We start from the raw sequence: 23,159 nt of genomic DNA, 5'->3' as shown, positions 1-23,159 counted from the left end.
AAACTAAATAATAAAACAACATATTTGATATCAAATTATTAATATTTTACAAATTAAGATAACTGGTTAAGTGAAAATCCTGCATTCAAACAAATTAGGCAGATGTTATCAAAACTTTTAAAAAAGTGTGTAAAAAAAAAAAAAAGGATTTAAAAAAAAAGGAAAGGTAAATAAAAATATATATTTTGTAACCAGCTATTTGATTTGCAGCAGGTTACAGAATTTGCTTTTATGGCACATATCAAGATGCTTTTCATTTTGAAAAGCCTGTGATTCCCCTGTTTCTTATCATTTTTTATGTGTGCACTTAAATTTTACTGTTATATTGTACATGAAATTCAAGGTGATTTACTATGTCAAAACCAGCAATTAATAAGGATTTAATCGGTAATAGAAAGGAGATCCATGCTTTCAATTTTTCCACATGACCAGTAGACCTCTGGTTAATCTCCAGACGATAACCTTTATATTATAATATATATTAAATATTGCTGGTGAGCTGCATTTCTTTGGCATCCAATATTTTGTAGGTTGTTTTAACGGGATACAAAAAAGAGTAGTACTAATATTTCCCTCGGTCTCCATACTGGGGTTATGTCTTAGGCAAGTGTAGAGTTACAACTGATAAATAAACTGTAGAGGGAACAATCTGTAATAAAGGGGAGGACTTTGCATTGGGTGGAGTCTGTTATTTAACTCCACTATTCAATCTTCAGACTACAAAGACATCTGCAGGAAACACGAGACAGAACATTCGTAAGCACCATGTGGGCTACAGCACTCGCAGTATTCTGCTTAGTGACCCCTCTCGCTAAATCTGAGGACTCCTGCCCAGGTAAGTGACTGATACTCATATAGACAAGGAGAAGACATTTATTAACTCTTCTTTAGTCAGACAAATGTTTTAGATCCTAACACCCTTCATCTTGGTTTTTAAGCTGCAGAATCTCATAAAAATGGTAAAAGTCATACTCTAAAAAGTGATCGTTTGTGTATCGTGTTTTCAAACTTAAACCCAAGGGAAAAACGTCCTATGGAACAATTTTGATAAAATTGCATTTAATGTAATGGACGTCTGTTTATTGATTCAAACTATTCATTACACTCCACATAAACATAGATAAAAGTGACATATAAAACTGTAGGAGATCTAAATTCCAAACTAAAACTGTATATTAGTTGTAACACACAAAGTGCTAATATAAAGATATTGGGGTGTTTATAAAAATTTTAAAGATCAACTGAAGATTTAAAAAATATCTTTTAGACTTAGCCATGATATGTTCTTAAAAACATCTCTACTTTTTACAAAATGATTTCTTTTATAATGTCATTTATAAAATGGGAGCAGTTTTTCTTTTTTGTCTCAAAACAAACTGACTACTAATCGCCTGATCAGTATTGTAACATTATGGGCCGTCTGCCATCTGGATTATGTTATAATTCACTGGGGAGTGAAAGAAACCCATAACCGAAGAATAGACCTATTGAGAAAGTTCTTTACAGTTGTTGACAATTACAAACGTATATCAAACACAAATGTATTCTCATACCAACGTTTATGGCACATACTGTACATCCAATGCCAACAAGGAAATACAAAACAGAAATACGTATATCCAAATATATTTTGAATAGCGCTATTTAGACTTGGTGTATGATGTAGTATCCTCAAAGAGAAAAGAATACTGCGTGGTACTGTGATCCAAAATGTATTTCAAATCACACGAATAGCACTCACAAAGGGGGAGCAATGATAACTCCAAGATATGACTTAAAATATAAGCTCTCCTGTAAAAAGCAGGAACTCTTCTATAAAGATTTATTCACATATCTTTTATAATAACTTTAAAAGCCATGCAATATAATGGCACATATAACATTCACTCGGGGCATTCAAAACCAGTGGCAAAACATAAAAGAAAGGATTACTCCGGATAATAAACTGATATAGTTTATATTGTTTGCTTTACTGACACTAGTTTGACCGGACCTGATCAGAGACACTGCCGTGTTTAATGACGGTTCTTTGCTCCTCTTGGTGATGTGCCGTCCTCCATAACGTACGTTTTCCTACATGGTTTTGTTTTTTCAAGGCGCAATTTTTTAGTATCATATTTTGAATACCTACTAACCAGATACTACTTGTACACTTTTTCTTGTCTTTGTCTTAATTCTTTTTATGCTATTTCACTCTATGTGATACATGGTTATTTAAATTTGTCCAGACTCCTTAATTCTGAAAAATAAATTAAAACAGGAAAATGAGGTCAACGTGAAAATATAAACAAACAGGCTTTCTCTCTGTTTTTGTTCACAACGCTTTTACCTACACACCTATACAGAGAAATATAATCAAAACAAAGTAAAACATGACAGTTAATTGATTTGGAAATGATGAAGGTTTGAATGCTTCACTTATACATTAAAAGTAAGAGTTGTGAACAGCCAAGTTATACCATTCAAAGGGCCGAAAAACATCAAGGCTGTTGAATTAGATTTATCCAGAAATCATTTGAAAACCGTTGTGTAATGGATTTCTGATGGATCGAATAGCTGCTGTTAAGTTCTCTCAATGAAAATTATTGGTAGAGTTTAATTCATGCAAAGCCAATGGAAAACCACACAATAACTTTTGGAATAAATCCTACAGTCAGGGAAATATCTTGCAGCTCTTACAGATGGTCTTTTATTTATGTACAGTACATTAAAAAGGCAATGCACTCAAAAACCTTTATATACAGTATACTGTTTATATAGATAGGTGATAGATAAATACATAGATAGATAGCTAAGGGAGAGATAGACAGATAGAAGATAGATGATAGATAGATAGATAGATAGATAGATAGATAGATAGATAGATGATAGATAGATGATAGATAGATATATAATAGATAGATAGATAGATAGATAGATAGATACTAGATAGATGATAGATAGATAATAAATAGGTAGATAGATAGATAGATAGATAGATAGATAGATAGATAGATAGATAGATAGATGATAGATAGATAGATAGATAGATAGATAGATAGATAGGTAGGTAGATAGATAGATAGATAGATACTAGATAGATGATAGATAGATAGATAGATAGATAGATAGATAGATAGATAATAAATAGGTAGATAGATAGATAGATAGATAGATAGATAGATAGATAGATAGATAGATAGATAGATACTAGATAGATGATAAATAGATAGATAGATAGGTAGGTAGATAGATAGATAGGTAGATAGATAGATAGATAGATAGATAGATAGATAGATAGATAGATAGATAGATAGAAACTGAAAACATAATAGCTGTTTAAATATATATTGACATGAAAACAGCAGAATTAATTTTGTACTTTCCAACCCTAACTGACTGAAAATGACAAGAAGATTAATTAAAAAAAACAAAAAAACTTTGGTTTATTACAGGGCAGGAAAATTATTAAAAAACAAAATAAAACAAAAAAGAACAAACTAAAAAACATTTTTAAACATCCTCTTTTAGAGGAAACAAAGAAAACTGTTAATTAAAATGTTGCTATAAATGTATAACCACAGAGCTGTTGTCTTAGAAGTTATTGTATCTTAGATGCTATTGTATCCTAATGTTTCATAGGACAACTGATAACAAGAAGTTAATACACTCTAATAGCATTTAATGTACTCAAATTAGACAAACATTAATTAAAGCGACAGTAAAGTCAAAATTACACTTTCATGATTCAGATAGACAATGACATTTTAAACAACATTCCAATTTGGTTCTATAACAGATTTGCTTCATTCTCTTCATATCCTTTATTGATTAGTAAGCCCAGGTACTTTCACAGGAGCTCATGAGTGTGCACGTGTCTTTAGTATTCTATGGCAGCAATATGTACAACAATGTTTCTAGTAGTAACAAACACTGCTGCCATAGAGTACTAAGGACACCTACTCAGTCCTGAGCTTCTGCGACCCTATCTAGGCTTATTATTCAACCGAGAGAATGATCACATTTGATAACGGAAGTCATTTGGAGAGTTGTTTGAAATGACGTGCTCTATCTTAATCATGAAACTTTCATCTTGACTTTACTGTCCCTTTAAAGATTTTTTTATCTCGTATTTGTTTTTTTCAAGGTCAGTGATTATAAATCTTATTTACCTTTCTCTTGTGGTCTACACCAACAGAAGTGAAGATCATTGGAGTTGGGGAATCTGACAAGCTGACCATACTAAGAGGATGTCCTGGTCTTCCGGGACCTCCTGGACAAAAAGGAGAACCTGGGTCATTTGGAGAGAAAGGTGAGTCTGTCCCCTATGCAAGACAAGGATTATAGAGACTCATTTATACAAATTCCTCATTCATTTTTTAGGAACTTTTGGTGAGAAATCATTTGAATAACTTTCCTAGCAGTTCATAAACATTTACCCCACAGTCTCCTGAAGCTTAAAGGGACAAATTATTACTAGATAAAACAATGTTTACACAACCGACTGTACATGGGAAAGCTGAAACAATATAGGAAGAGTTCACATTTGTGGTTTTAACGATGACCCATAGAGCATAAAACTTTTTGTCTGGTGTAAAATAATATCTATCATTGTGCAACCATTTCACATACTTTCCTTTTATGGTTTACAGCTGCACACACATATAGTAATGTGTATCACATGACCTAACCCTTTCTTCATTTTTATTTTACATTCAGCAGCTTTGTACTGTTTAGAAAGAAATTAGAATCTCAGAGTGTCGCTTAGCAACCCTAACAAGATAATATCATTATGCTTGTAACTCATGTGACTCAATATGTACTAAATTAATTCATTTATATCTATGTTAGACTCAGGGCCGGAGCTAGGATTTTTGGTTACACAGGCGAAGATACATTTTGCCGCCCCCCCCCCCCCCCCAAAAAAATGTGTGTATATGTATATATATATATATATATATATATACACACATACATACACTGCAATTGTTGCTTCTTAACAAAATGTTCTATTGATGTGTTAAAGGGACATGAAACCTCAATTTTTTCTTTCATGATTCAGGTAGAACATATAATTTTAAATAACTTTCCAATTTACTTCTACTATCAATTTTGCTTAATTATCATGGTATGCTTTTTTGAAGGAGCAGTGATGCACTACTGGGAGCTAGCTGTTCACATCAGTAAGCCAATGATAAGTGGTATATATGTGCAGCCACCAATCAGCAGCTAGCTTCCAGCTCCTGAGTCTTCCTATGTATTATTTTCAATAAAGGATACCAAGAAAATAAAGCAATGTAGATAAAAGAAGTACATTTAAAATTATATGCTCTTTTTGAATCATGAAAGAAAATGTCTGAGGAAGGGGACAGTTGGCTCCCCGAAACGTCACTACACAAAATACATTTTTGTTGCTATAAGTCTAGAGAGTGCGGTTCCATGCTTTTGAAATTGAATATTTACACTCCTGAGACCCTGGCTCTTTATATGTAAGGTGAGAGTGCAAATCCCTATAAACTTAGTATATATATATATATATGTATTAAAAGATTGGACACATATGTTCAAAATGTAGGAGCCAGGTAGTTTTCAGGGTATGTATATAAATTTTATATATTTATATAAAATATGGAAGAAGCTATATTGCATAAAACATAACAAATGTTTTAAACAAGACCACTAATACTGAGTCTGTAAATGAACATGGGATGATTTTAACACTTAATGTGACATACAGTAAGTGTTAACAACTCATGCAGACTTATAGCATTTTTTTTTAACCAAGTAAGGGATAAGGGCAGCCAAGTAGTTAAACAAGTGTTTGGAGAGGCTTCTGATTACATAAGTAACTTGATAAGTATTTCACAGGGAAGAATGATTTACAGCCTGTCCCTGCCTTTTTCACACAGCACATTTTCTACAAACATTTAAAAAGAAAACAAAAAAACTCTGAAATATATATACACATTTATAGCTCAAAGCTAAAGCAACTAACCCAGTCACTGTTTTTGTATAATAAATGATTTTAGCTTAAATTCGAAACTGACAAGTCTTTGCATCCCCCTTAGTCCTTTCCCCACTGCTTATAACACCCAGAGTAGTAAAGGAAATGTGAAAGGAATGCAATAAAAGTGGTGAGGTCAAGACCCAGTAAAGAGGCAGACTGCTGAGATTGCTATTGGCCCCTACCTGTCATTCTGTTATCTCACACAGAATAGCAGTGGAGGGGGAGAATTAACACGGCAGCTAAAACAGCATAACCCTCCATGTTGGAAGCCCAGCTCCTGGTGCAATCTGGTTCGGCTGCGGCAGATTAGTTACACAGACATAAATAACAGATCTGCGTGCAGCGTGCTGAATGTCAGTGACAAGTAGGGAGAAGTGCAGCTATAACCCATGTACAGTACTTCTTCCTAGGTAAAGCATACACACAAATAATTTTTTCTAGACACAACTCCAGGCTCCAGCACATTGGATAATCAAACCCTACTAACAGCACACAAGTATTACAAGCAGCACACTCACCTGACCCATCTTCACTGCACAGTCAGTGACCCTGCTAACGGCACACAAGTATTACAAGCAGCACACTCACCCATCTTCATGGCACAGTCAGTGACCCTGCTAACGGCACACACTTATTACAAGCAGGCTGGGCTGTGAGTGACTATGGGATCCAGGAGTGTCAGTGACACGCTGCCAGCCATAGAACTAGCCCAAGCCTCCACTGGGTACCCTCCCTGCTCTATTTACCCAGCACTGTCTGCTTGTTCCCTGGCTGCTGCAGTGGCGCCCTCGCAGATAATTCGAAAATGAAAATCTGACATCACATATCAAGAGTTTTTAGCATGTAGTAAATCACTTACTGAGTCTGAGTGAGTGGCACGCCGCACTAATGAATTGATTTCCATTTTTCTTCTGAACTGAACCTGAACGGGCGCATCCTCACTCACTGTGCTGTCACAGTCACAGACTGTCCACCAAGACAACAATTGACGGATGGAGAGTGAGTCCACAGTTAAAGTTATTTAGCGCCAGTGAGTCTCTGCCCACACTCACCAAGAAACCAGGAAGTAGCAGGCGCAGCACTAAGTCCTCGTCTTCCTCACAACACTTGCACAGTGCTCGCGGCCCGCCAAAATTATGTTAGAAGCCACATGATTGGGTTGGGTAAGGTCGGACGGTCGGACCCAATAGAAATTAAAAAATGTAAATGTTAAAATCTATGTCAACAATACAGCTCAGGGGGTGGGGGGGGGGCATTGCGGAACAGGACAGGCACTCTCCCTGCCCCGGGACAGCGGAACAGCATTCAGAAAGTGTAAAATAAAATTTTTAAAAAAACATAATTACAGTGTTGCCGCTCCAATATTGCGCCCCCCTGCTTGGGCGCCCTAAGGCAGCTGCCTTACTTGCCTGTATGCAAGCGCCGGCCCTGGTTAGACTCCTATGTTTAGATGATATACATGTATTTTTCTTTGTGGTTGTAAACAATGCATTTATATAATTATGTATAACTACCCAAATATAATATTTAAATATTTATCCTAAATTTTCATATTTGTGGTAGCAATATGATTGTTTATTATTCAAACAAGTTTATTGAATGTGTGTGTGTGTGTTTTTCATGTTTTAAAATGTATTACGCTTTGAAATATCAATTGTAAAGGGCATTTCAAGCCTTTATATGTATATTATCATTTCTTGTCTGCCATAGACTTGAAATCTGCAGCTGTCATTTAGCAAAGGCAAAACAGCTGGAGTGTGTTATTCTTTGTATACAGCTTGATAAACCACTAATAAATGATGACAACAATTTGAACTCAGCTATAATAAATATAATTAATATATAACTACCAGTTCACAATGTTTATAACTGGAATGTACACTAACCCTATGATCTGTATCTATTGTATTTACAGTCAGAAACCAAATTCCAAAAGCTATAAATACTTATTATTTCAACATCCTTTACATATTGTTCTGCCCAATCAGTTTAAATATTGTAAAATGTATAAAGCAGCAGTAACACAAGTTATTGGTGTATAAATGTTACAAAGATATATACATTATTATGTTTCAGGTGAAAAGGGACTGGCAGGAATCCCAGGGAAAGCTGGACCCCCAGGACAAAGAGGTTTGTGCCAAACCCACAATCCTACAAACATTTAACATCCACATTATGGTTAAAAAAATAATTTCATAGATCTCAGATATCTGTTTCCATTTTAAGCAACTTTCTCATTTACTTCTATTATAAATTTTTCTTCATCCTCTTGCTATCTGTTCTTTGAAAAACTAGAAATGTAAGGTTAGGAGCCAGCCCATTTTTGGTTCAGAGCCTGGGTAGCGCTTGCTGATTGGTGGCTACATTTAGCCACCAATCAACAAGCGTACGCAGGTGCTGAACTAAAAATGGTCCGCCTCTTAAGCGTACATTCCTGCTTTTTCAAATAAAGATAGCAAGAGAATGAAGAATAATTGATAATAGGAGTAAATTAGAAAGTTCCTTAAAATGGCATGCTCTGACTGGCATCCTACCTCGCGTATTGCGGAGATATCCACCTCACTGCACCCGATTCTCGGGATATCGATAATCTCTTGAGGCAACAGATCAAGCGGCTCCCCGCCGAACGCCACAAAAAGCGGACGCATGATCAGGCCGCAAGGCTCTAGTCCTCTCGCAGTGCTTAAACAACGGCAGCAGCGGCTGTATGACAAAAGAGGCTAGAGGACCCAGAGGACAAGACACCGGTAAGAGGGGAGACCTGTTTGAGCACACACAGGGGTATACCCCATCAATAAGAACCTCATACACGGGGTAACTCAGCTAAACATCATAGCACTGGGCCATTGGGATATCCCCACACGCTGCAAAGAACACCCTATTTTGTATAACCTAGCACCTCTCATAGCATCCACCAGAGAGATACTAGAATAACCAAATACGACCTGCACAAATAAGCTTCTACATCTGCTGGTACACAGGGGAAAAAACTTATGCTGTGAGTTATTTACACCATTGGGCAAAGCACACGTGGCCACTGTAGCTATTCTCAACCTAGTCTCTGACAGCTCTGTGACCATGTCTAGCAGGAAACATAATAAAGGTGACAAAAACATTAAAAGCACCAGCCTAACTAACTTTCTGAAAATGCCTAATACTTGTTCGGATCAACCCCCTGCAGAAAACACAGAGCAGACCTCCCCACTAACTTTCGCTCCAAGTCCTCTGCCCGACATGCAGCCACAGGAACCTCTAACAAGAGGTGACTTAAATGTAATCTCCTCTAAAGCAGACATTAATGTGGTCCTAACAGAAATGAGGTCTTTATTTGGAGACTTGAAAAGAGATTTCCAGCAAATCAGCCAGCAGGTTACCACCTTAGAAACTAAGCAGATAACCCTGCAGGCCCAAGCCGATTCAAACACACAAAGGGCTTTTGAGCAAGAGGGGGACATCCAATTTCTCCTAACCAGGGTGGAAGACTTAGACAATAGGGGGAGAAGGAACAATCTACGCATCAGGGGGGTGCCGGAATCTGTGAATAATACAGCCATTGAGGGCTTCCTACAAGACTTTTTCCGCACCATTAAAGAAACACCGAGCTCCCCTGATATTATGCTAGAAAGGGCACATCGGGCCCTCCGACCAAAACCCCCCCCCAAAGCCCCCCCGAGGGACATTATTGTCAAGTTTTTGAGTTATAAAGATAAAGATACCATCGCTCAGAGGGCCCGCGCCATCAAAGACCTCACTCATGCTGGTATACCTATCCAGGTTTTCTCAGACCTGAGCCAAATTACCTTACAAAAAAGAAGGGACCTTAAGTTCATTACCAGTGTTCTTCAGCGCCATAAAATTCAATATAAGTGGGGGTTTCCTGTATCGCTTATAGCCACCCGCAATGGGAAACAAGCCATCTTTAAAACCCGCACAGACCTCTCTGATTTCTGCAATATTCTGGATGTAGACATTCCAGTACCCGAAGAAGCAGGATCCAGCCAAAGTGCTCCTGATTTACCAACCACAAATAGGGACAATTAATAGACTTTGCACGGGACACTCATTTGATACCTACCGAACATTTCTACTATGCCCTATTTCAACATCAGCTAAGTTTTGTTATAGTTATATTGTACTGTTTTTCTTGTAACTGGTTAATATGTCTTTCTTTTTGTCTTTATTTTGTTTTTCTCCCCTACCAGGGTATACTGTCTTTATAGACCAGCCTATTGGAACCATGAGTCACTAAAGGTTTGCACAATAGTAACCCCATATTTGTAGAGATATCTCTAACTATGCCACCCTAGCCTAATAGCGGTAACCAAAGGCCCCTTAATTTTAGACCTTAATACCTATGATTCATTATGGGGGGAGTACTCTCCCTCCCTGAACCTCCTTTTGCAGTGGCAGCCTTATGAGGCACACTTTCTCTAAATAGACCAGGTCAGTTTATAGACTACACTAGAGGCTTTCAGACCCCTATCCTGGGAATCTTTAGCCTTTGTTTACCTACTTGAGCCTCCTTTATTTACATTGTTTTTAAGTGGTTCTCATGGCTTTATTTGGATGTAATTTTAACCAGGAATCTGTTGAAGCTACTGTTGATATATGTATGTTGCTGATGATGTTGCATCTAGGGGAATAATATTATTGCTATTCTTGTCACTCCTGACCACGCTCTAATCCTTCTACGTCTTCACTATTCTTTCATTTGCTAACCACATCAGGCACAGGGATACTTATCCCACACTCTTTGATACTTTCTGCTTTCTCTAAAACTTCTTTTTCTTTTTTATTCCTCTTTCTCCTGTGTACAGAGAGACAACACTGCCATCTCTCTAAAGTACATACCCTATCTGCTGCCCACACTGGACGTCCCCTTTCACTAGGGTCTGCGTCTAATTTACTTTCATTCTTTCTGATTCTTTCTTTACACTCCTCTCTTTTTCCCCTCCCCCTTTAAGGTTTTTTTTTTTTTTTTTTTTTTTTTTTTTTTTTTTTTTTTCTTCCCTCCTCTCTCACCCTCCCCCTTTGCCCCCACCATGCCATCCCACGGGGCACAAACCCTCACTTTGTTGACCATAAACACCAAAGGACTGAACATACCTGAAAAACGCTCCCATCTAATTAGAGACGCTATCAGAACACATAGTGACGTTGTCTTCATGCAGGAGACTCATTTTCGTAAGGGCAGGGAACCGACCTGGACAAATCCTAAATTTCCGACCTCATACTTTGCCTCAGGCCCATCAAAAAAAAACGGTGTCGGAATTTTGATTAAGCATTCTGCACCTTTCTCACCTATACACATAGAAAGAGACCCTGAGGGGAGGTTTCTGATTGTAATAGGCCTACTATTCAACAGACTCGTCACATTAGTGAATACATACTTTCCCAACCAGGGACAAAACAGCTTTCTGACCAGACTAACCAACAAGATCCTAGACCTGCGTAAAGGAGCTTTAATTCTTGGGGGGGACTTCAATCTCCCTCTAGACCCAGTCCTAGACACGTCCAGAGCTACGGCTTCTATATCTAAAAAAGTGATTAGACAATGCAACTCCAGACTAGAAGAGTTAGAAGTTCATGATACATGGCGCACTCTTTACCCCACTAGGCGCGACTTTACCTTCTTTTCCCACCCACACAACCTGTACACACGTCTGGACTACTTTTTTACAGATCAGTCCACACTGGCGGGGGTTATAGACTCCCAAATACTCCCCATGACATGGTCGGATCACTCACCTGTCCTGTGTAAATTAAATTGGCCTTCTATCCCAGACAGACCCCACATATGGAGGTTTGATGACTTCCTGTTGAACAATCAACCAATTAAACTGCAGATAGAGACTAGATTATTAGAGTACTTCCAACACAACAACACAGGGGAGGTCCCAGGCCCAATAGTGTGGGAAGCACACAAGAGTGTGCTGAGGGGGGAACTGATCAAACAAAGAGCTCTAAACTCCAAACAGCTGAGACTTAGGTACTCCACCCTTCTCCTTAAAATCCGAGATCTAGAGATTAAACATAAAAAACTGCCCTCTGACACCGCGACTACCAAAATATTGCAACAAGCCAGAAAAGAGATCCAAGATATACATTCAATTGATCACCAAAAAAAGGCATTACAATTGCAACAAACATACTTTGAATACGGGGATAAACCCGGTAGGCTTCTGGCACGCGCTTTAAAAAGAAAACAATCAAAATCCCATGTTCACTCCATCTTTAATCAGCATAATCAAACCTGTGTAGATAGCCCTTCAATTGCGGAAACACTTAGATCCTACTACCAGAAGTTGTATAACTTAAAAGATGAGAAGGTATCAACTTCGGAGGCAGAAAGAGATCCCCCCCTTCCCCATATTGAGAGATATTTGAGCTCTCTCACATTGCCGACACTGTCGGATAAAGACAGAGAGGAACTGGATAACCCCATCACGGTAAAAGAGGTAACCAAAACCATTGAGGAGCTGAGTACTGGTAAAAGCCCCGGCCCTGACGGCTTTAGTGCCAAATATTACAAATTATTTAAGGATATCCTTTCGCCACATTTAGCAACCCTATTCAATGACATTGGACACACTCAAAATTTCCCCCCAACCATGTTACTAGCACACGTTACCACTATCCCAAAACCCGGGAAGCCACCTAACCGCCCTGAGAACTTCAGGCCAATTTCCTTACTCAATGTAGACCTGAAGATCTACGCAAAAATCCTCGCCACAAGACTAAATGTCTACTTGCCCCATTTGGTTTCACCTGACCAAGTAGGTTTTGTTCCCGGCCGCGAGGCTAGGGACAACACAATAAAAGCCAATCTCTTAGTAAATCACGCCCGACACAATAATATCCCTTCAGTGCTTATATCAACTGACGCGGAGAAGGCCTTCGACAGGGTCAGCTGGGACTTTCTTGCAGCTGTCCTGTCGAAAATGAATTTCAGCCACTCTTTCATACAAAAAATATTGGCCCTCTACTCGAAACCTACTGCCCAAGTTAAAGTTAATAATATTTTATCTGAACCCTTCGACATCACAAATGGCACAAGACAGGGCTGTCCACTCTCACCTCTGTTATTTGCCCTTTCTATAGAGATCTTGGCGCACAAGATACGTGCCAATCATACAATTTCTGGGATACGGGTGGGTGGCCAGGACCACAAAGTCTCGCTCTACGCGGACGACGTTCTTTTGTCTATCTCCAACCCTTTGACCTCTCTTCCAGAGATTCTAAAGGAGTTCGATGACTATGGCAAAGTATCTAATTTCCACCTAAATCACACAAAGTCTGAGATTCTAAATATAAATTTATCCCAAGCTGAGCTGTGTCAAATCCCGCACATATGCAAACTTAAAATTAAAACCCAAACGCTTAAATATTTAGGAATCAACCTGACCCCAGATTCAAATGGCCTATTCGGAGCTAACTACCCCCAACTGTCAAAATCAATAACAGACGACCTATCTGCTTGGAAAAATAAGAGAATTTCATGGCTGGGTAGGATAGGTGTGGTAAAAATGAATATCCTCCCCAGGGTATTATATTATTTGCAGACCTTGCCGACCCCATTCCCAATACACTTTTTACGAAAGTTGCAAGGACAACTAGAGACATATATTTGGGGGGGTAGAAGACCCCGAATCCCTAGACGCACCTTATACTTGGCCAAAGACAAAGGAGGTTTAGGCATTCCATGCCTCCTATTATATAAAAAGGCAATTAACCTTCAAACACAAGTGGAATGGTGCACTAACTCAATAGAAAAGACTTGGGCCCAAATTGGACGCACGATTTTAGGAGTACAGAACCCGGGAACACTGAGCTGGATCTCTAGTAAAAATAGGCCAAACATAATCTCCCATTACCCTTTCCTTAGTGAATTTCTCTCACAATGGGATAAGACACTTGTCGAACACCCACATATCTCCTCCCTCCCTTCACCACTATCTCCATTTACACACAACCCCGACATCCCGTTTTCGAACACATATCACATAAATATAAATAGGGCACAGATAGATCAAACAATGTTTCATAGACTGCTCCTAGATGGGAGATTGAGACCCCTAGAGGAATTGCAGCAATTGGGAGTTCCTCTCACTTGGTATCATCACAGACAACTTCAACACTACTTAAGCACTACTAAAAAAGCAATTTACATTACAAGACAATTTACACGGTTGGAAACACTCTGTCTACTTCCATCCGCCCCAAGACACTTAACCTCAATTATGTATAACCTGCTGTCTTCTCATAAAGACGTTGGCTTGCCTTCATTTGTTAGAAGGTGGAACACAGAGTTGGATGGGGAACTGACGGATACAGACTGGGATAAAATATTTTACAACCACGCTAAGGCATCTGTCTCCGCCGGGATCCTTGAATCTAACTATAAATATCTGTCTCGTTGGTATTTGACACCAGAAAGAATTAGAAAATTCTATAAGAAATCAGATGGCAAGTGTTGGAGGGGGTGTGGTGAATCTGGCACTCTGATCCACATTTGGTGGACGTGTGACCTGATCCAACCCTTTTGGAATTCTGTCTTAGACACGATTGACTCCAAATTAAATGTCAGGGTGAGCAGAAATCCGAGCTTCTTATTATTCCACGGTCTCCCTAAGCTAGTAGAAAAACCCAAAAAACACCTCTTGTATATAATGCTCAACAGTGCTAAAACCCTAATCCCCAAATACTGGAAAACGACCCAAACACCTCAACATTCAGACTGGGAAAATAGGGTGGACAGGTATTTGACTCTGGAGAGATACAGATATATGAGGGATGACAAAATAGAACTACATGAGTACATGAAGGAAATCTGGAAGCCCTTGATCAGATAAAGTCACAAGACATGAAGAAACATCCCCTTCCTCCCTCTTTCCTTCCCCCCCACAGATGCTGGGGTTAACCCCTTCCCCCCTTTTTTTTTTTTTTTTTTTTTTTTTTTTTTTTTCTCTCTCTCTTTCTATCATCCTTCCTTTTCTCTTTTCACTAACTACTGGCATGCACTGAACCCTATGTCGCATGCCAGACCCTAGCGTACAGGTGCGCACAAAAGCACTTGAGTTGATTATTGTTGTTACTGTTTTTGAGATGCATGTTGCAGAGTTTGGTATACATCGCTACACTCCTCTCTCAGGTTGCAGAGGATAAGACTCAATGGAGTCACGAACTGTTTTCCTTCTAAGATCACGGACATTAGTTATCTAACTTCCTCCTGTAAGCTTTTGTGTAATAATCATCCCCTGGTTTTGCCATCTAAATTCTGATTTAATGGAGTGTACTGCTTTATGATTCTTATGTGATGCTATTACCTTTCTGCCATTGTCATTTCTTGTTATTTTCAATAAAGCCTTTTGAAATAAAAAAAAAAAAAAAAAAAAAAAAAAAAAAAAAAAATGGCATGCTCTATCTGAATCACGAAAGAACAAATGTGGGTTTAGTATCCCTTTAAGGCATTTAGGGCTAGATTACAAGTGGAGCACTATTTAGCACTCCCGCTCGATAGTAAAGGTTTCTCAACTTTTTTGCGCGTCGGGTACCTCACATATTACAAGTTGAAAGTAAGAAGTTTTCGCTTGCTCTCTAACCTGACACACGTAAAAAGTGGAAGTTAGAATATCATGACCGCGTTAACATACTCTCCCATAGACTTCAATGTAGCGTGAAAAGTGGGAGGAAAAAAACAATGTTGCGCAAACCTGATTGCGTTTAACCAAAGTGAGCTAACCCAACATTTTAATGTTCTTCACATAGAAGAATATGTTCTATTTATTCTTTTTTTTGGTACAAGATACAATATCTCTATCTATCTATATATACATGATTATAAATAGGTATAGATATACCGTATACAGATATGTAAAGGAATTTCTATTTAAATATACTTAGAACATATTCCTTTATGTCAGTGATGGCTAACCTTGGTACTCCAGATGTTTTAGAACTATATTTCCCATAATGTTTCGGCACTCTGACGTCCAGTAAAGCATCATGAGAAATGTAGTTCTGAAACATCTGGAATGCCAAGGTTCTCCATCACTGCCCTAAGTGACGAACATTAACTATAAATAGTGTATAAATATACTTTCTCATGTTTTCATCTACTTGAGTGCAAAGGTCTCCAATGCACTATATATATATATATATAGTATTTATGTGTTTATATGTGTATATATGTATTTATGTGTTTATATGTGTATATATGTATTTATGTGTTTATATGTGTATATATGTCTATAAATACATAAGTACGCATATCAATACATAAATACATATGTACACATAAATAGATAGATAGATAGATGATAGATAGATAGATAGATAGATAGATACACACACATACATGTTAAAGGGATACTAAACCCACATTTTTTCTTTCATGATTCAGATAGAGCATGCAATTTTTAGCAACTTTCTAATTTACTTCTATTATCAATTTTCTTTGCTCTCTTTCTATCTTTATTTGAAAAAGAAGGCATCTAAGCTAAGGAGCCAGATATTTTTTGGTTCATAAAAATGGACAGCACTTGTTTATTGGTGCCGTCCAATCAGCAAAGACAACCCAGGTTGTTCACCAAAAATGGGCCGACATCTAAACTTACATTCTTGCTTTTCAAATAAACATACCAAGAGAATGAAGGAAATATGATAATAGGAGTTAATTAGAAAGTTGCTTAATATTGCATGCTCTATCTGAATCACGAAAGAATAAATTTGGGTTCAGTGTCCCTTTAAAGCCCTTTACAGCCTATTTTTTCTAACACCTAAGACCCTATAACTTTTTTTTGCAATGTTTATTAGAGTTATTATCAGTGTAACTTTACTTTTAACTGTATTTTTGATGTGTTTTGTGCAATTTTTTATTCAAGCATAACAGTTAAGAGCTCTGAAGTCGCGCTATTTAATTGCACTCGATCAAACACAATTTCTTTAATCTTGTAATACTAACGCTACTTGCAATGCACAAAAAGATAAAACCCTTATTGCTCACGCACAACAGTTAGCGCCACTCGTAATCTAGCCCTTAATAATCTCAGGATAAAAGCATTTTTTCTCAAAAAAAATTCAACACCATAACAAGGAAGGGAAATAGATTCAGGAGCAAAATGAGGAAACACCATTTTTTTTACGGAGAGAGTAGAAGTCTATCCTAAAGATTAATTACTTACACTTTGACAGGAATATAGATAGACTACAAGTGTCAAGAGGTTTTTTTTTTCTTCTTTTTTTTAATTATAAATTATCCCTACTTGTAAAGTCAGACTAAATTTATGTTTATACTTCAAATCAATTTAGCATGATCATTTCAAGTAGTTTACTCTCTGATAATGGTATATTACTAGAACACGTATTGCTATTGTTTGTTATAGCCTAAGGGCATTGTGTATGTAATTTAACCCCATAAAGATCAGCGACGTACCCTGTCTGGTCTTTCTATGGGGGGGGGGGGATGTTTTTGATGGTGAGACCGCACTATTTTAACAAGCATGCAGGAGGGAGGGAGGGTCTAATAGCGCAATCTTGATGCTTGTGGAAAGACCTGCGCTATAGCAACCAGGCAAACCCTTAACAACCAGCGATGTACAAGGTTTGTTGTGGTCATTAAGGGGTTAATAGGTGTACAGTATTAATTCTTTCTTTTGATAACACTATAATATACTGTCTAACAAGACAGATAAGACATATTATCCTTGACTAAAGACAGAGGGGATAAGCCTGTAGTTGTGCACCCCTGATATTCACAAGAGATAACACTAAGAATATGATACCACCTTTAATTTAATTTTCAAACCCCTTGTGTAAGCATTTAAGAGGCTGTAATACCTTTATTCCGAAATCTTGATGTATAAGAGTTTGTTTCTATGTTGTTTTTTTTGTGTTAATAAAGATTATGTTAAACACTAGAGGCTGAAACATACGTTTGAGGTTTGTTTGTTTTCCCTTGTTCAAAGGAGATTTGCCTGGTATTTGGGCGCTGGGCTGTTATTTGGCAGGGTCAGACTGATATGCTATAGGAGAAATGCCTGGTATTTGGGCGCTGGGCTGTTATTTGGCAGGGTCAGACTGATATGCTATAGGAGAAATGCCTGGTATTTGGGCACTGGGCTGTTATTTGGCAGGGTCAGACTGATATGCTACAGGAGATTTGCCTGGTATTTGGGCGCTGGGCTGTTATTTGGCAGGGTCAGACTGATATGCTACAGGAGATTTGCCTGGTATTTGGAGCGCTGGGCTGTTATTTGGCAGGGTCAGACTGATATGCTACAGGAGATTTGCCTGGTATTTGGGCGCTGGGCTGTTATTTGGCAGGGTCAGACTGATATGCTACAGGAGATTTGCCTGGTATTTGGGCGCTGTGCTGTTATTTGGCAGGGTCAGACTGATATGCTATAGGAGATTTGCCTGGTATTTGGGCGCTGGGCTGTTATTTGGCAGGGTCAGACTGATATGCTATAGGAGATTTGCCGGGTATTTGGGCGCTGGGCTGTTATTTGGCAGGGTCAGACTGTTATGCTATAGGAGAAATGCCTGGTATTTGGGCGCTGGGCTGTTATTTGGCAGGGTCAGACTGATATGCTATAGGAGAAATGCCTGGTATTTGGGCGCTGGGCTGTTATTTGGCAGGGTCAGACTGATATGCTATAGGAGAAATGCCTGGTATTTGGGCGCTGGGCTGTTATTTGGCAGGGTCAGACTGATATGCTACAGGAGATTTGCCTGGTATTTGGGCGCTGGGCTGTTATTTGGCAGGGTCAGACTGATATGCTACAGGAGATTTGCCTGGTATTTGGGCGCTGGGCTGTTATTTGGCAGGGTCAGACTGATATGCTACAGGAGATTTGCCTGGTATTTGGGCGCTGGGCTGTTATTTGGCAGGGTCAGACTGATATGCTATAGGAGAAATGCCTGGTATTTGGGCGCTGGGCTGTTATTTGGCAGGGTCAGACTGATATGCTACAGGAGATTTGCCTGGTATTTGGGCGCTGGGCTGTTATTTGGCAGGGTCAGACTGATATGCTATAGGAGAAATGCTTGGTATTTGGGCGCTGGGCTGTTATTTGGCAGGGTCAGACTGATATGCTATAGGAGAAATGCCTGGTATTTGGGCGCTGGGCTGTTATTTGGCAGGGTCAGACTGATATGCTATAGGAGATTTGCCGGGTATTTGGGCGCTGGGCTGTTATTTGGCAGGGTCAGACTGATATGCTATAGGAGAAATGCCTGGTATCTGGGCGCTGGGCTGTTATTTGGCAGGGTCAGACTGATATGCTACAGGAGATTTGCCTGGTATTTGGGCGCTGGGCTGTTATTTGGCAGGGTCAGACTGATATGCTACAGGAGATTTGCCTGGTATTTGGGCGCTGGGCTGTTATTTGGCAGGGTCAGACTGATATGCTATAGGAGATTGGCCTGGTATTTGGGCGCTGGGCTGTTATTTGGCAGGGTCAGACTGATATGCTATAGGAGATTTGCCTGGTATTTGGGCGCTGGGCTGTTATTTGGCAGGGTCAGACTGATATGCTATAGGAGATTTTAGCTTTGTGAAAGGCATAGGCCTCTAATTATCAAAGTCTTGCGGACCTGATCCGACAGTGCGGATCAGGTCCGCCAGACTTCGCTGAATACGGCGAGCAATACGCTCGGCGTATTCAGCATTGCACCAGCAGCTCACAAGAGCTGCTGGTGCAACGCCGCCCCCTGCTGACTCACGGCCAATCGGCCGCCATCAGGGGGGTGTCAATCAACCCGATCGTACTCGATCGGGTTGATTTGCATCAATGTCTGTCCGCCTGCTCAGAGCAAAGTCAAAAGTAACAAATGCAAAGTCAAAAGTAATTTGAGTTTCAAATGAGAAGTAGATTTTTTTATCTGATAAATTTGAAATGTCTTCCATTTGCCGCCCCCCCTGTATCATGTGACAGCCATAAGCAAATCACAGACTCATATACGTATACACTGTGAACTCCTGCACATGCTCAGTAGGAGTAGTTTGCATATAAAAAGAATGTGCACAATTTGATGATATAATTGGATTTTTTTTATAATTGAGTGTTCTGTCTGAATCGTGAAAGAAAATGTGTAGTTTTAGTGTCCCTTTAAAAGCGATATTAACGATTGAAAGCGATATTAACGCTCCACTTTGTAATACCAGCGCAAGATAATGTGCAGTAGTATTACAAGTTAGCCGCAATTCGAACACAAGCTTATGTTCGCATTGCTAGGAAGCATTGCGCTCACGAGAGCATGCCTCTATAGGCTCCTATGGGAGCCTTATTCTGATGCTCTGATGCCGTCACAGACGGCATCAGCACTTTAGCGCCATCGAAGGGGGTAAGTCGTGCAACAATGGCAGCAAAGTATAAATTTATATGTATATGACTACATACATATATACTGGTGTGTTATTATGTGTATATACACATAACTATATATTATATAAGCCTATATATTTACTGGGAACACACAGTTCCCATAGACCACCCCACTCCTACCAACTTTAACCCCAAAATACTGCCTAGTGCAGTAATTTTATTAAAAAATAAAAAAATAAATAGGTTGCTATCTTTATTTTTTAATAAACTACACTACACTGTATTTTGGGGGCATTTGGGGCAGTTTTATAAAATTAACCAGAGAATTCCGATATAATTTTATAAGCGCAAATTGCTATCGCGAGCTTGCGGTAGCAATAACTAGCCACTTGTAAAGGTTGGTTAATTATTGCACTTCCGTTTGCAGGAGTACAATAATTTAGCGCTCCACTTGTAATCAAGCCCTTTGTAAGGCTTTAAAGTTTGCTGTGTCACTTAAAATGTTCACCTTTTTTGTGTGTCAGGTGAAGCTGGTGCCCAAGGAATACAAGGACTTAAGGGTAAGATGCTCATATAATCACATAATAAATACTGCAGAATTGTGGTAAAAACATATTTAAACCCCCATTTAAAGAGACATTAAATACTTTGAGATGTTAATATAAAAATTATAAATCATATATATATATAAAACCTTTGCAATATACTTTCATTATTTATTTTGTCCCCTTTTCCTGTAATTCCATTCTGAAATTGTGTGCTTTTCAGTTCCTGTTATATGGAAGTGCAGAATACTGTTATCAAATTGATATGAAAATGTTATTCCACACAACCATTGGCTGGTGACCTATTTATAACTGTCTCTAATTGGCCACAGCAGATAAAGTAACATAAGTTACAACATAGCAGCTCCCACTGTTTTATAGACACTAAAACTTTAAACTTATTTTGTCAATATTTAAACAGCTAGTTAAAGTTTTTTTTTAAATATACATCTACATGTCTTTGAATGCATCATTCTATATAGCATTTATGTAGTGTTTAATGTCCCTTTAATACCAAAAATAAGGGTGTCCTAACTTTTCATATTATGCTCCACAAATATTTATTTGCATATAGTAAGATATAATACTAATTTAAATATATTCACAGACCCAGAAACTTATAAACCAGATACAGACAAGAGAACTCAAACAGTCCAATTGGGGGGTTTGATGCAGTAGATCACAGTATGATACTGGGGTGTTTTATTATCTGTAGAACTTACTAATAAAGTGATTTTTTGTCAACAGGGGAAAAGGGAGACAGCGGCACATCCCTGTATGGTGAGAGTTAATATAAAGCAGTAACTCTACGTATTCTTGCTAAGCACTTTATGTACAACTAACTCGCTGTTTAAAAATAATTTCAAAATATTTACAATAAGCCAAGATTTTAAGAAACAGCATGAAATTATTTAAGAAACAGCATGAAATATGACATTTCTATGAAGAGTTAATATAATTGCACCTATTAATATTCTCTCATTTATTAGAATAGCACTGTAAAATTCCATAGCGCTGGTTTGTTTTATAGAAAACTATTTATCAAAGAGCATAAAACGGTGAGCGCTGTATGTAAGTTATTTATATTCAGAAGCCTGTAATGGGTATTGGAGATGTGCATTCGTTTTCGCTTAAACAACATGAATATCTGAAGAATGCGCCAATGAAAATGAAAGAAAACAAAAAATACTTACGAAAATCATCAGTATTCCATTGTTTAGTTTAATGTTTTTTAGCGGTTTAATACTTACCTTAACAAACTCTCCATGCTCTGGAAAGCACATTAAGATAAGTATTGTAGGTGAACCTTTCACCTGTAAGTTGTAACTTTATAATATTTACAATTGTTTTCGGTAAAATGCTTAACCAAAAACATAATTTATGCTTACCTGATAAATTCCTTTCTTCTGTAGTGTGATCAGTCCACGGGTCATCATTACTTCTGGGATATTACTCCTCCCCAACAGGAAGTGCAAGAGGATTCACCCAGCAGAGCTGCATATAGCTCCTCCCCTCTACGTCACTCCCAGTCATTCGACCAAGGACCAACGAGAAAGGAAAAGCCAAGGGTGAAGTGGTGACTGGAGTATAAATTAAAAAATATTTACCTGCCTTAAAAACAGGGCGGGCCGTGGACTGATCACACAACAGAAGAAAGGAATTTATAAGGTAAGCATAAATTATGTTTTCTTCTGTTAAGTGTGATCAGTCCACGGGTCATCATTACTTCTGGGATACCAATACCAAAGCAAAAGTACACGGATGACGGGAGGGATAGGCAGGCTCTTTATACAGAAGGAACCACTGCCTGAAGAACCTTTCTCCCAAAAATAGCCTCCGATGAAGCAAAAGTGTCAAATTTGTAAAATTTGGAAAAAGTATGAAGCGAAGACCAAGTTGCAGCCTTGCAAATCTGTTCAGCAGAGGCCTCATTCTTGAAGGCCCAAGTGGAAGCCACAGCTCTAGTAGAATGAGCTGTAATTCTTTCAGGAGGCTGCTGTCCAGCAGTCTCATAAGCTAAACGAATTATGCTACGAAGCCAAAAAGAAAGAGAGGTAGCGGAAGCTCTTTGACCTCTCCTCTGCCCAGAGTAAATGACAAACAGAGAAGACGTTTGTCGAAATTCCTTAGTTGCCTGTAAGTAAAATTTTAGAGCACGGACTACATCCAGGTTGTGCAGTAGACGTTCCTTCTTTGAAGAAGGATTTGGGCATAAAAAAGGAACAACAATCTCTTGATTGATATTCCTGTTAGTAACTACCTTAGGTAAGAACCCAGGTTTAGTACGCAGGACTACCTTAT

At 38.5% G+C, this 23,159-nt stretch overlaps 1 protein-coding gene and 1 long non-coding RNA gene across 3 annotated transcripts in view; one reads left to right on the top strand and one right to left on the bottom strand.

Annotated features, from left to right (window-relative positions):
* Positions 1 to 734: 734 nt before the first annotated feature.
* The window catches only part of LOC128642846 (ficolin-1-like), a 54,460-nt gene continuing 32,035 nt past the window's right edge, over positions 735 to 23,159 (top strand). Inside the window, exons 1-5 of one of the 2 annotated variants that reach the window (XM_053695687.1) lie at positions 735 to 835; positions 4,178 to 4,291; positions 8,063 to 8,116; positions 20,838 to 20,873; positions 21,606 to 21,638. In XM_053695687.1, coding sequence (XP_053551662.1) covers positions 766 to 835; positions 4,178 to 4,291; positions 8,063 to 8,116; positions 20,838 to 20,873; positions 21,606 to 21,638 — 307 coding nt within the window. In that variant the 5' untranslated portion in view covers positions 735 to 765. The remainder of the gene's footprint in view (positions 836 to 4,177; positions 4,292 to 8,062; positions 8,117 to 20,837; positions 20,874 to 21,605; positions 21,639 to 23,159) is intronic. The other variant, XM_053695688.1, reaches the window with a different exon arrangement.
* Positions 1,788 to 4,256, bottom strand: LOC128642848 (uncharacterized). The gene is made up of 2 exons (XR_008399719.1): positions 4,152 to 4,256; positions 1,788 to 2,239 (listed from the first exon to the last, which is right to left on the bottom strand). It is a non-coding gene; the product is annotated as an uncharacterized LOC128642848 (long non-coding RNA).

The sequence above is a fragment of the Bombina bombina genome, chromosome 12 (assembly GCF_027579735.1).
Source record: "Bombina bombina isolate aBomBom1 chromosome 12, aBomBom1.pri, whole genome shotgun sequence".
Classification (NCBI taxonomy): Eukaryota; Metazoa; Chordata; class Amphibia; order Anura; family Bombinatoridae; genus Bombina; species Bombina bombina.
This window is presented reverse-complemented; position numbering and strand designations above follow the sequence as displayed.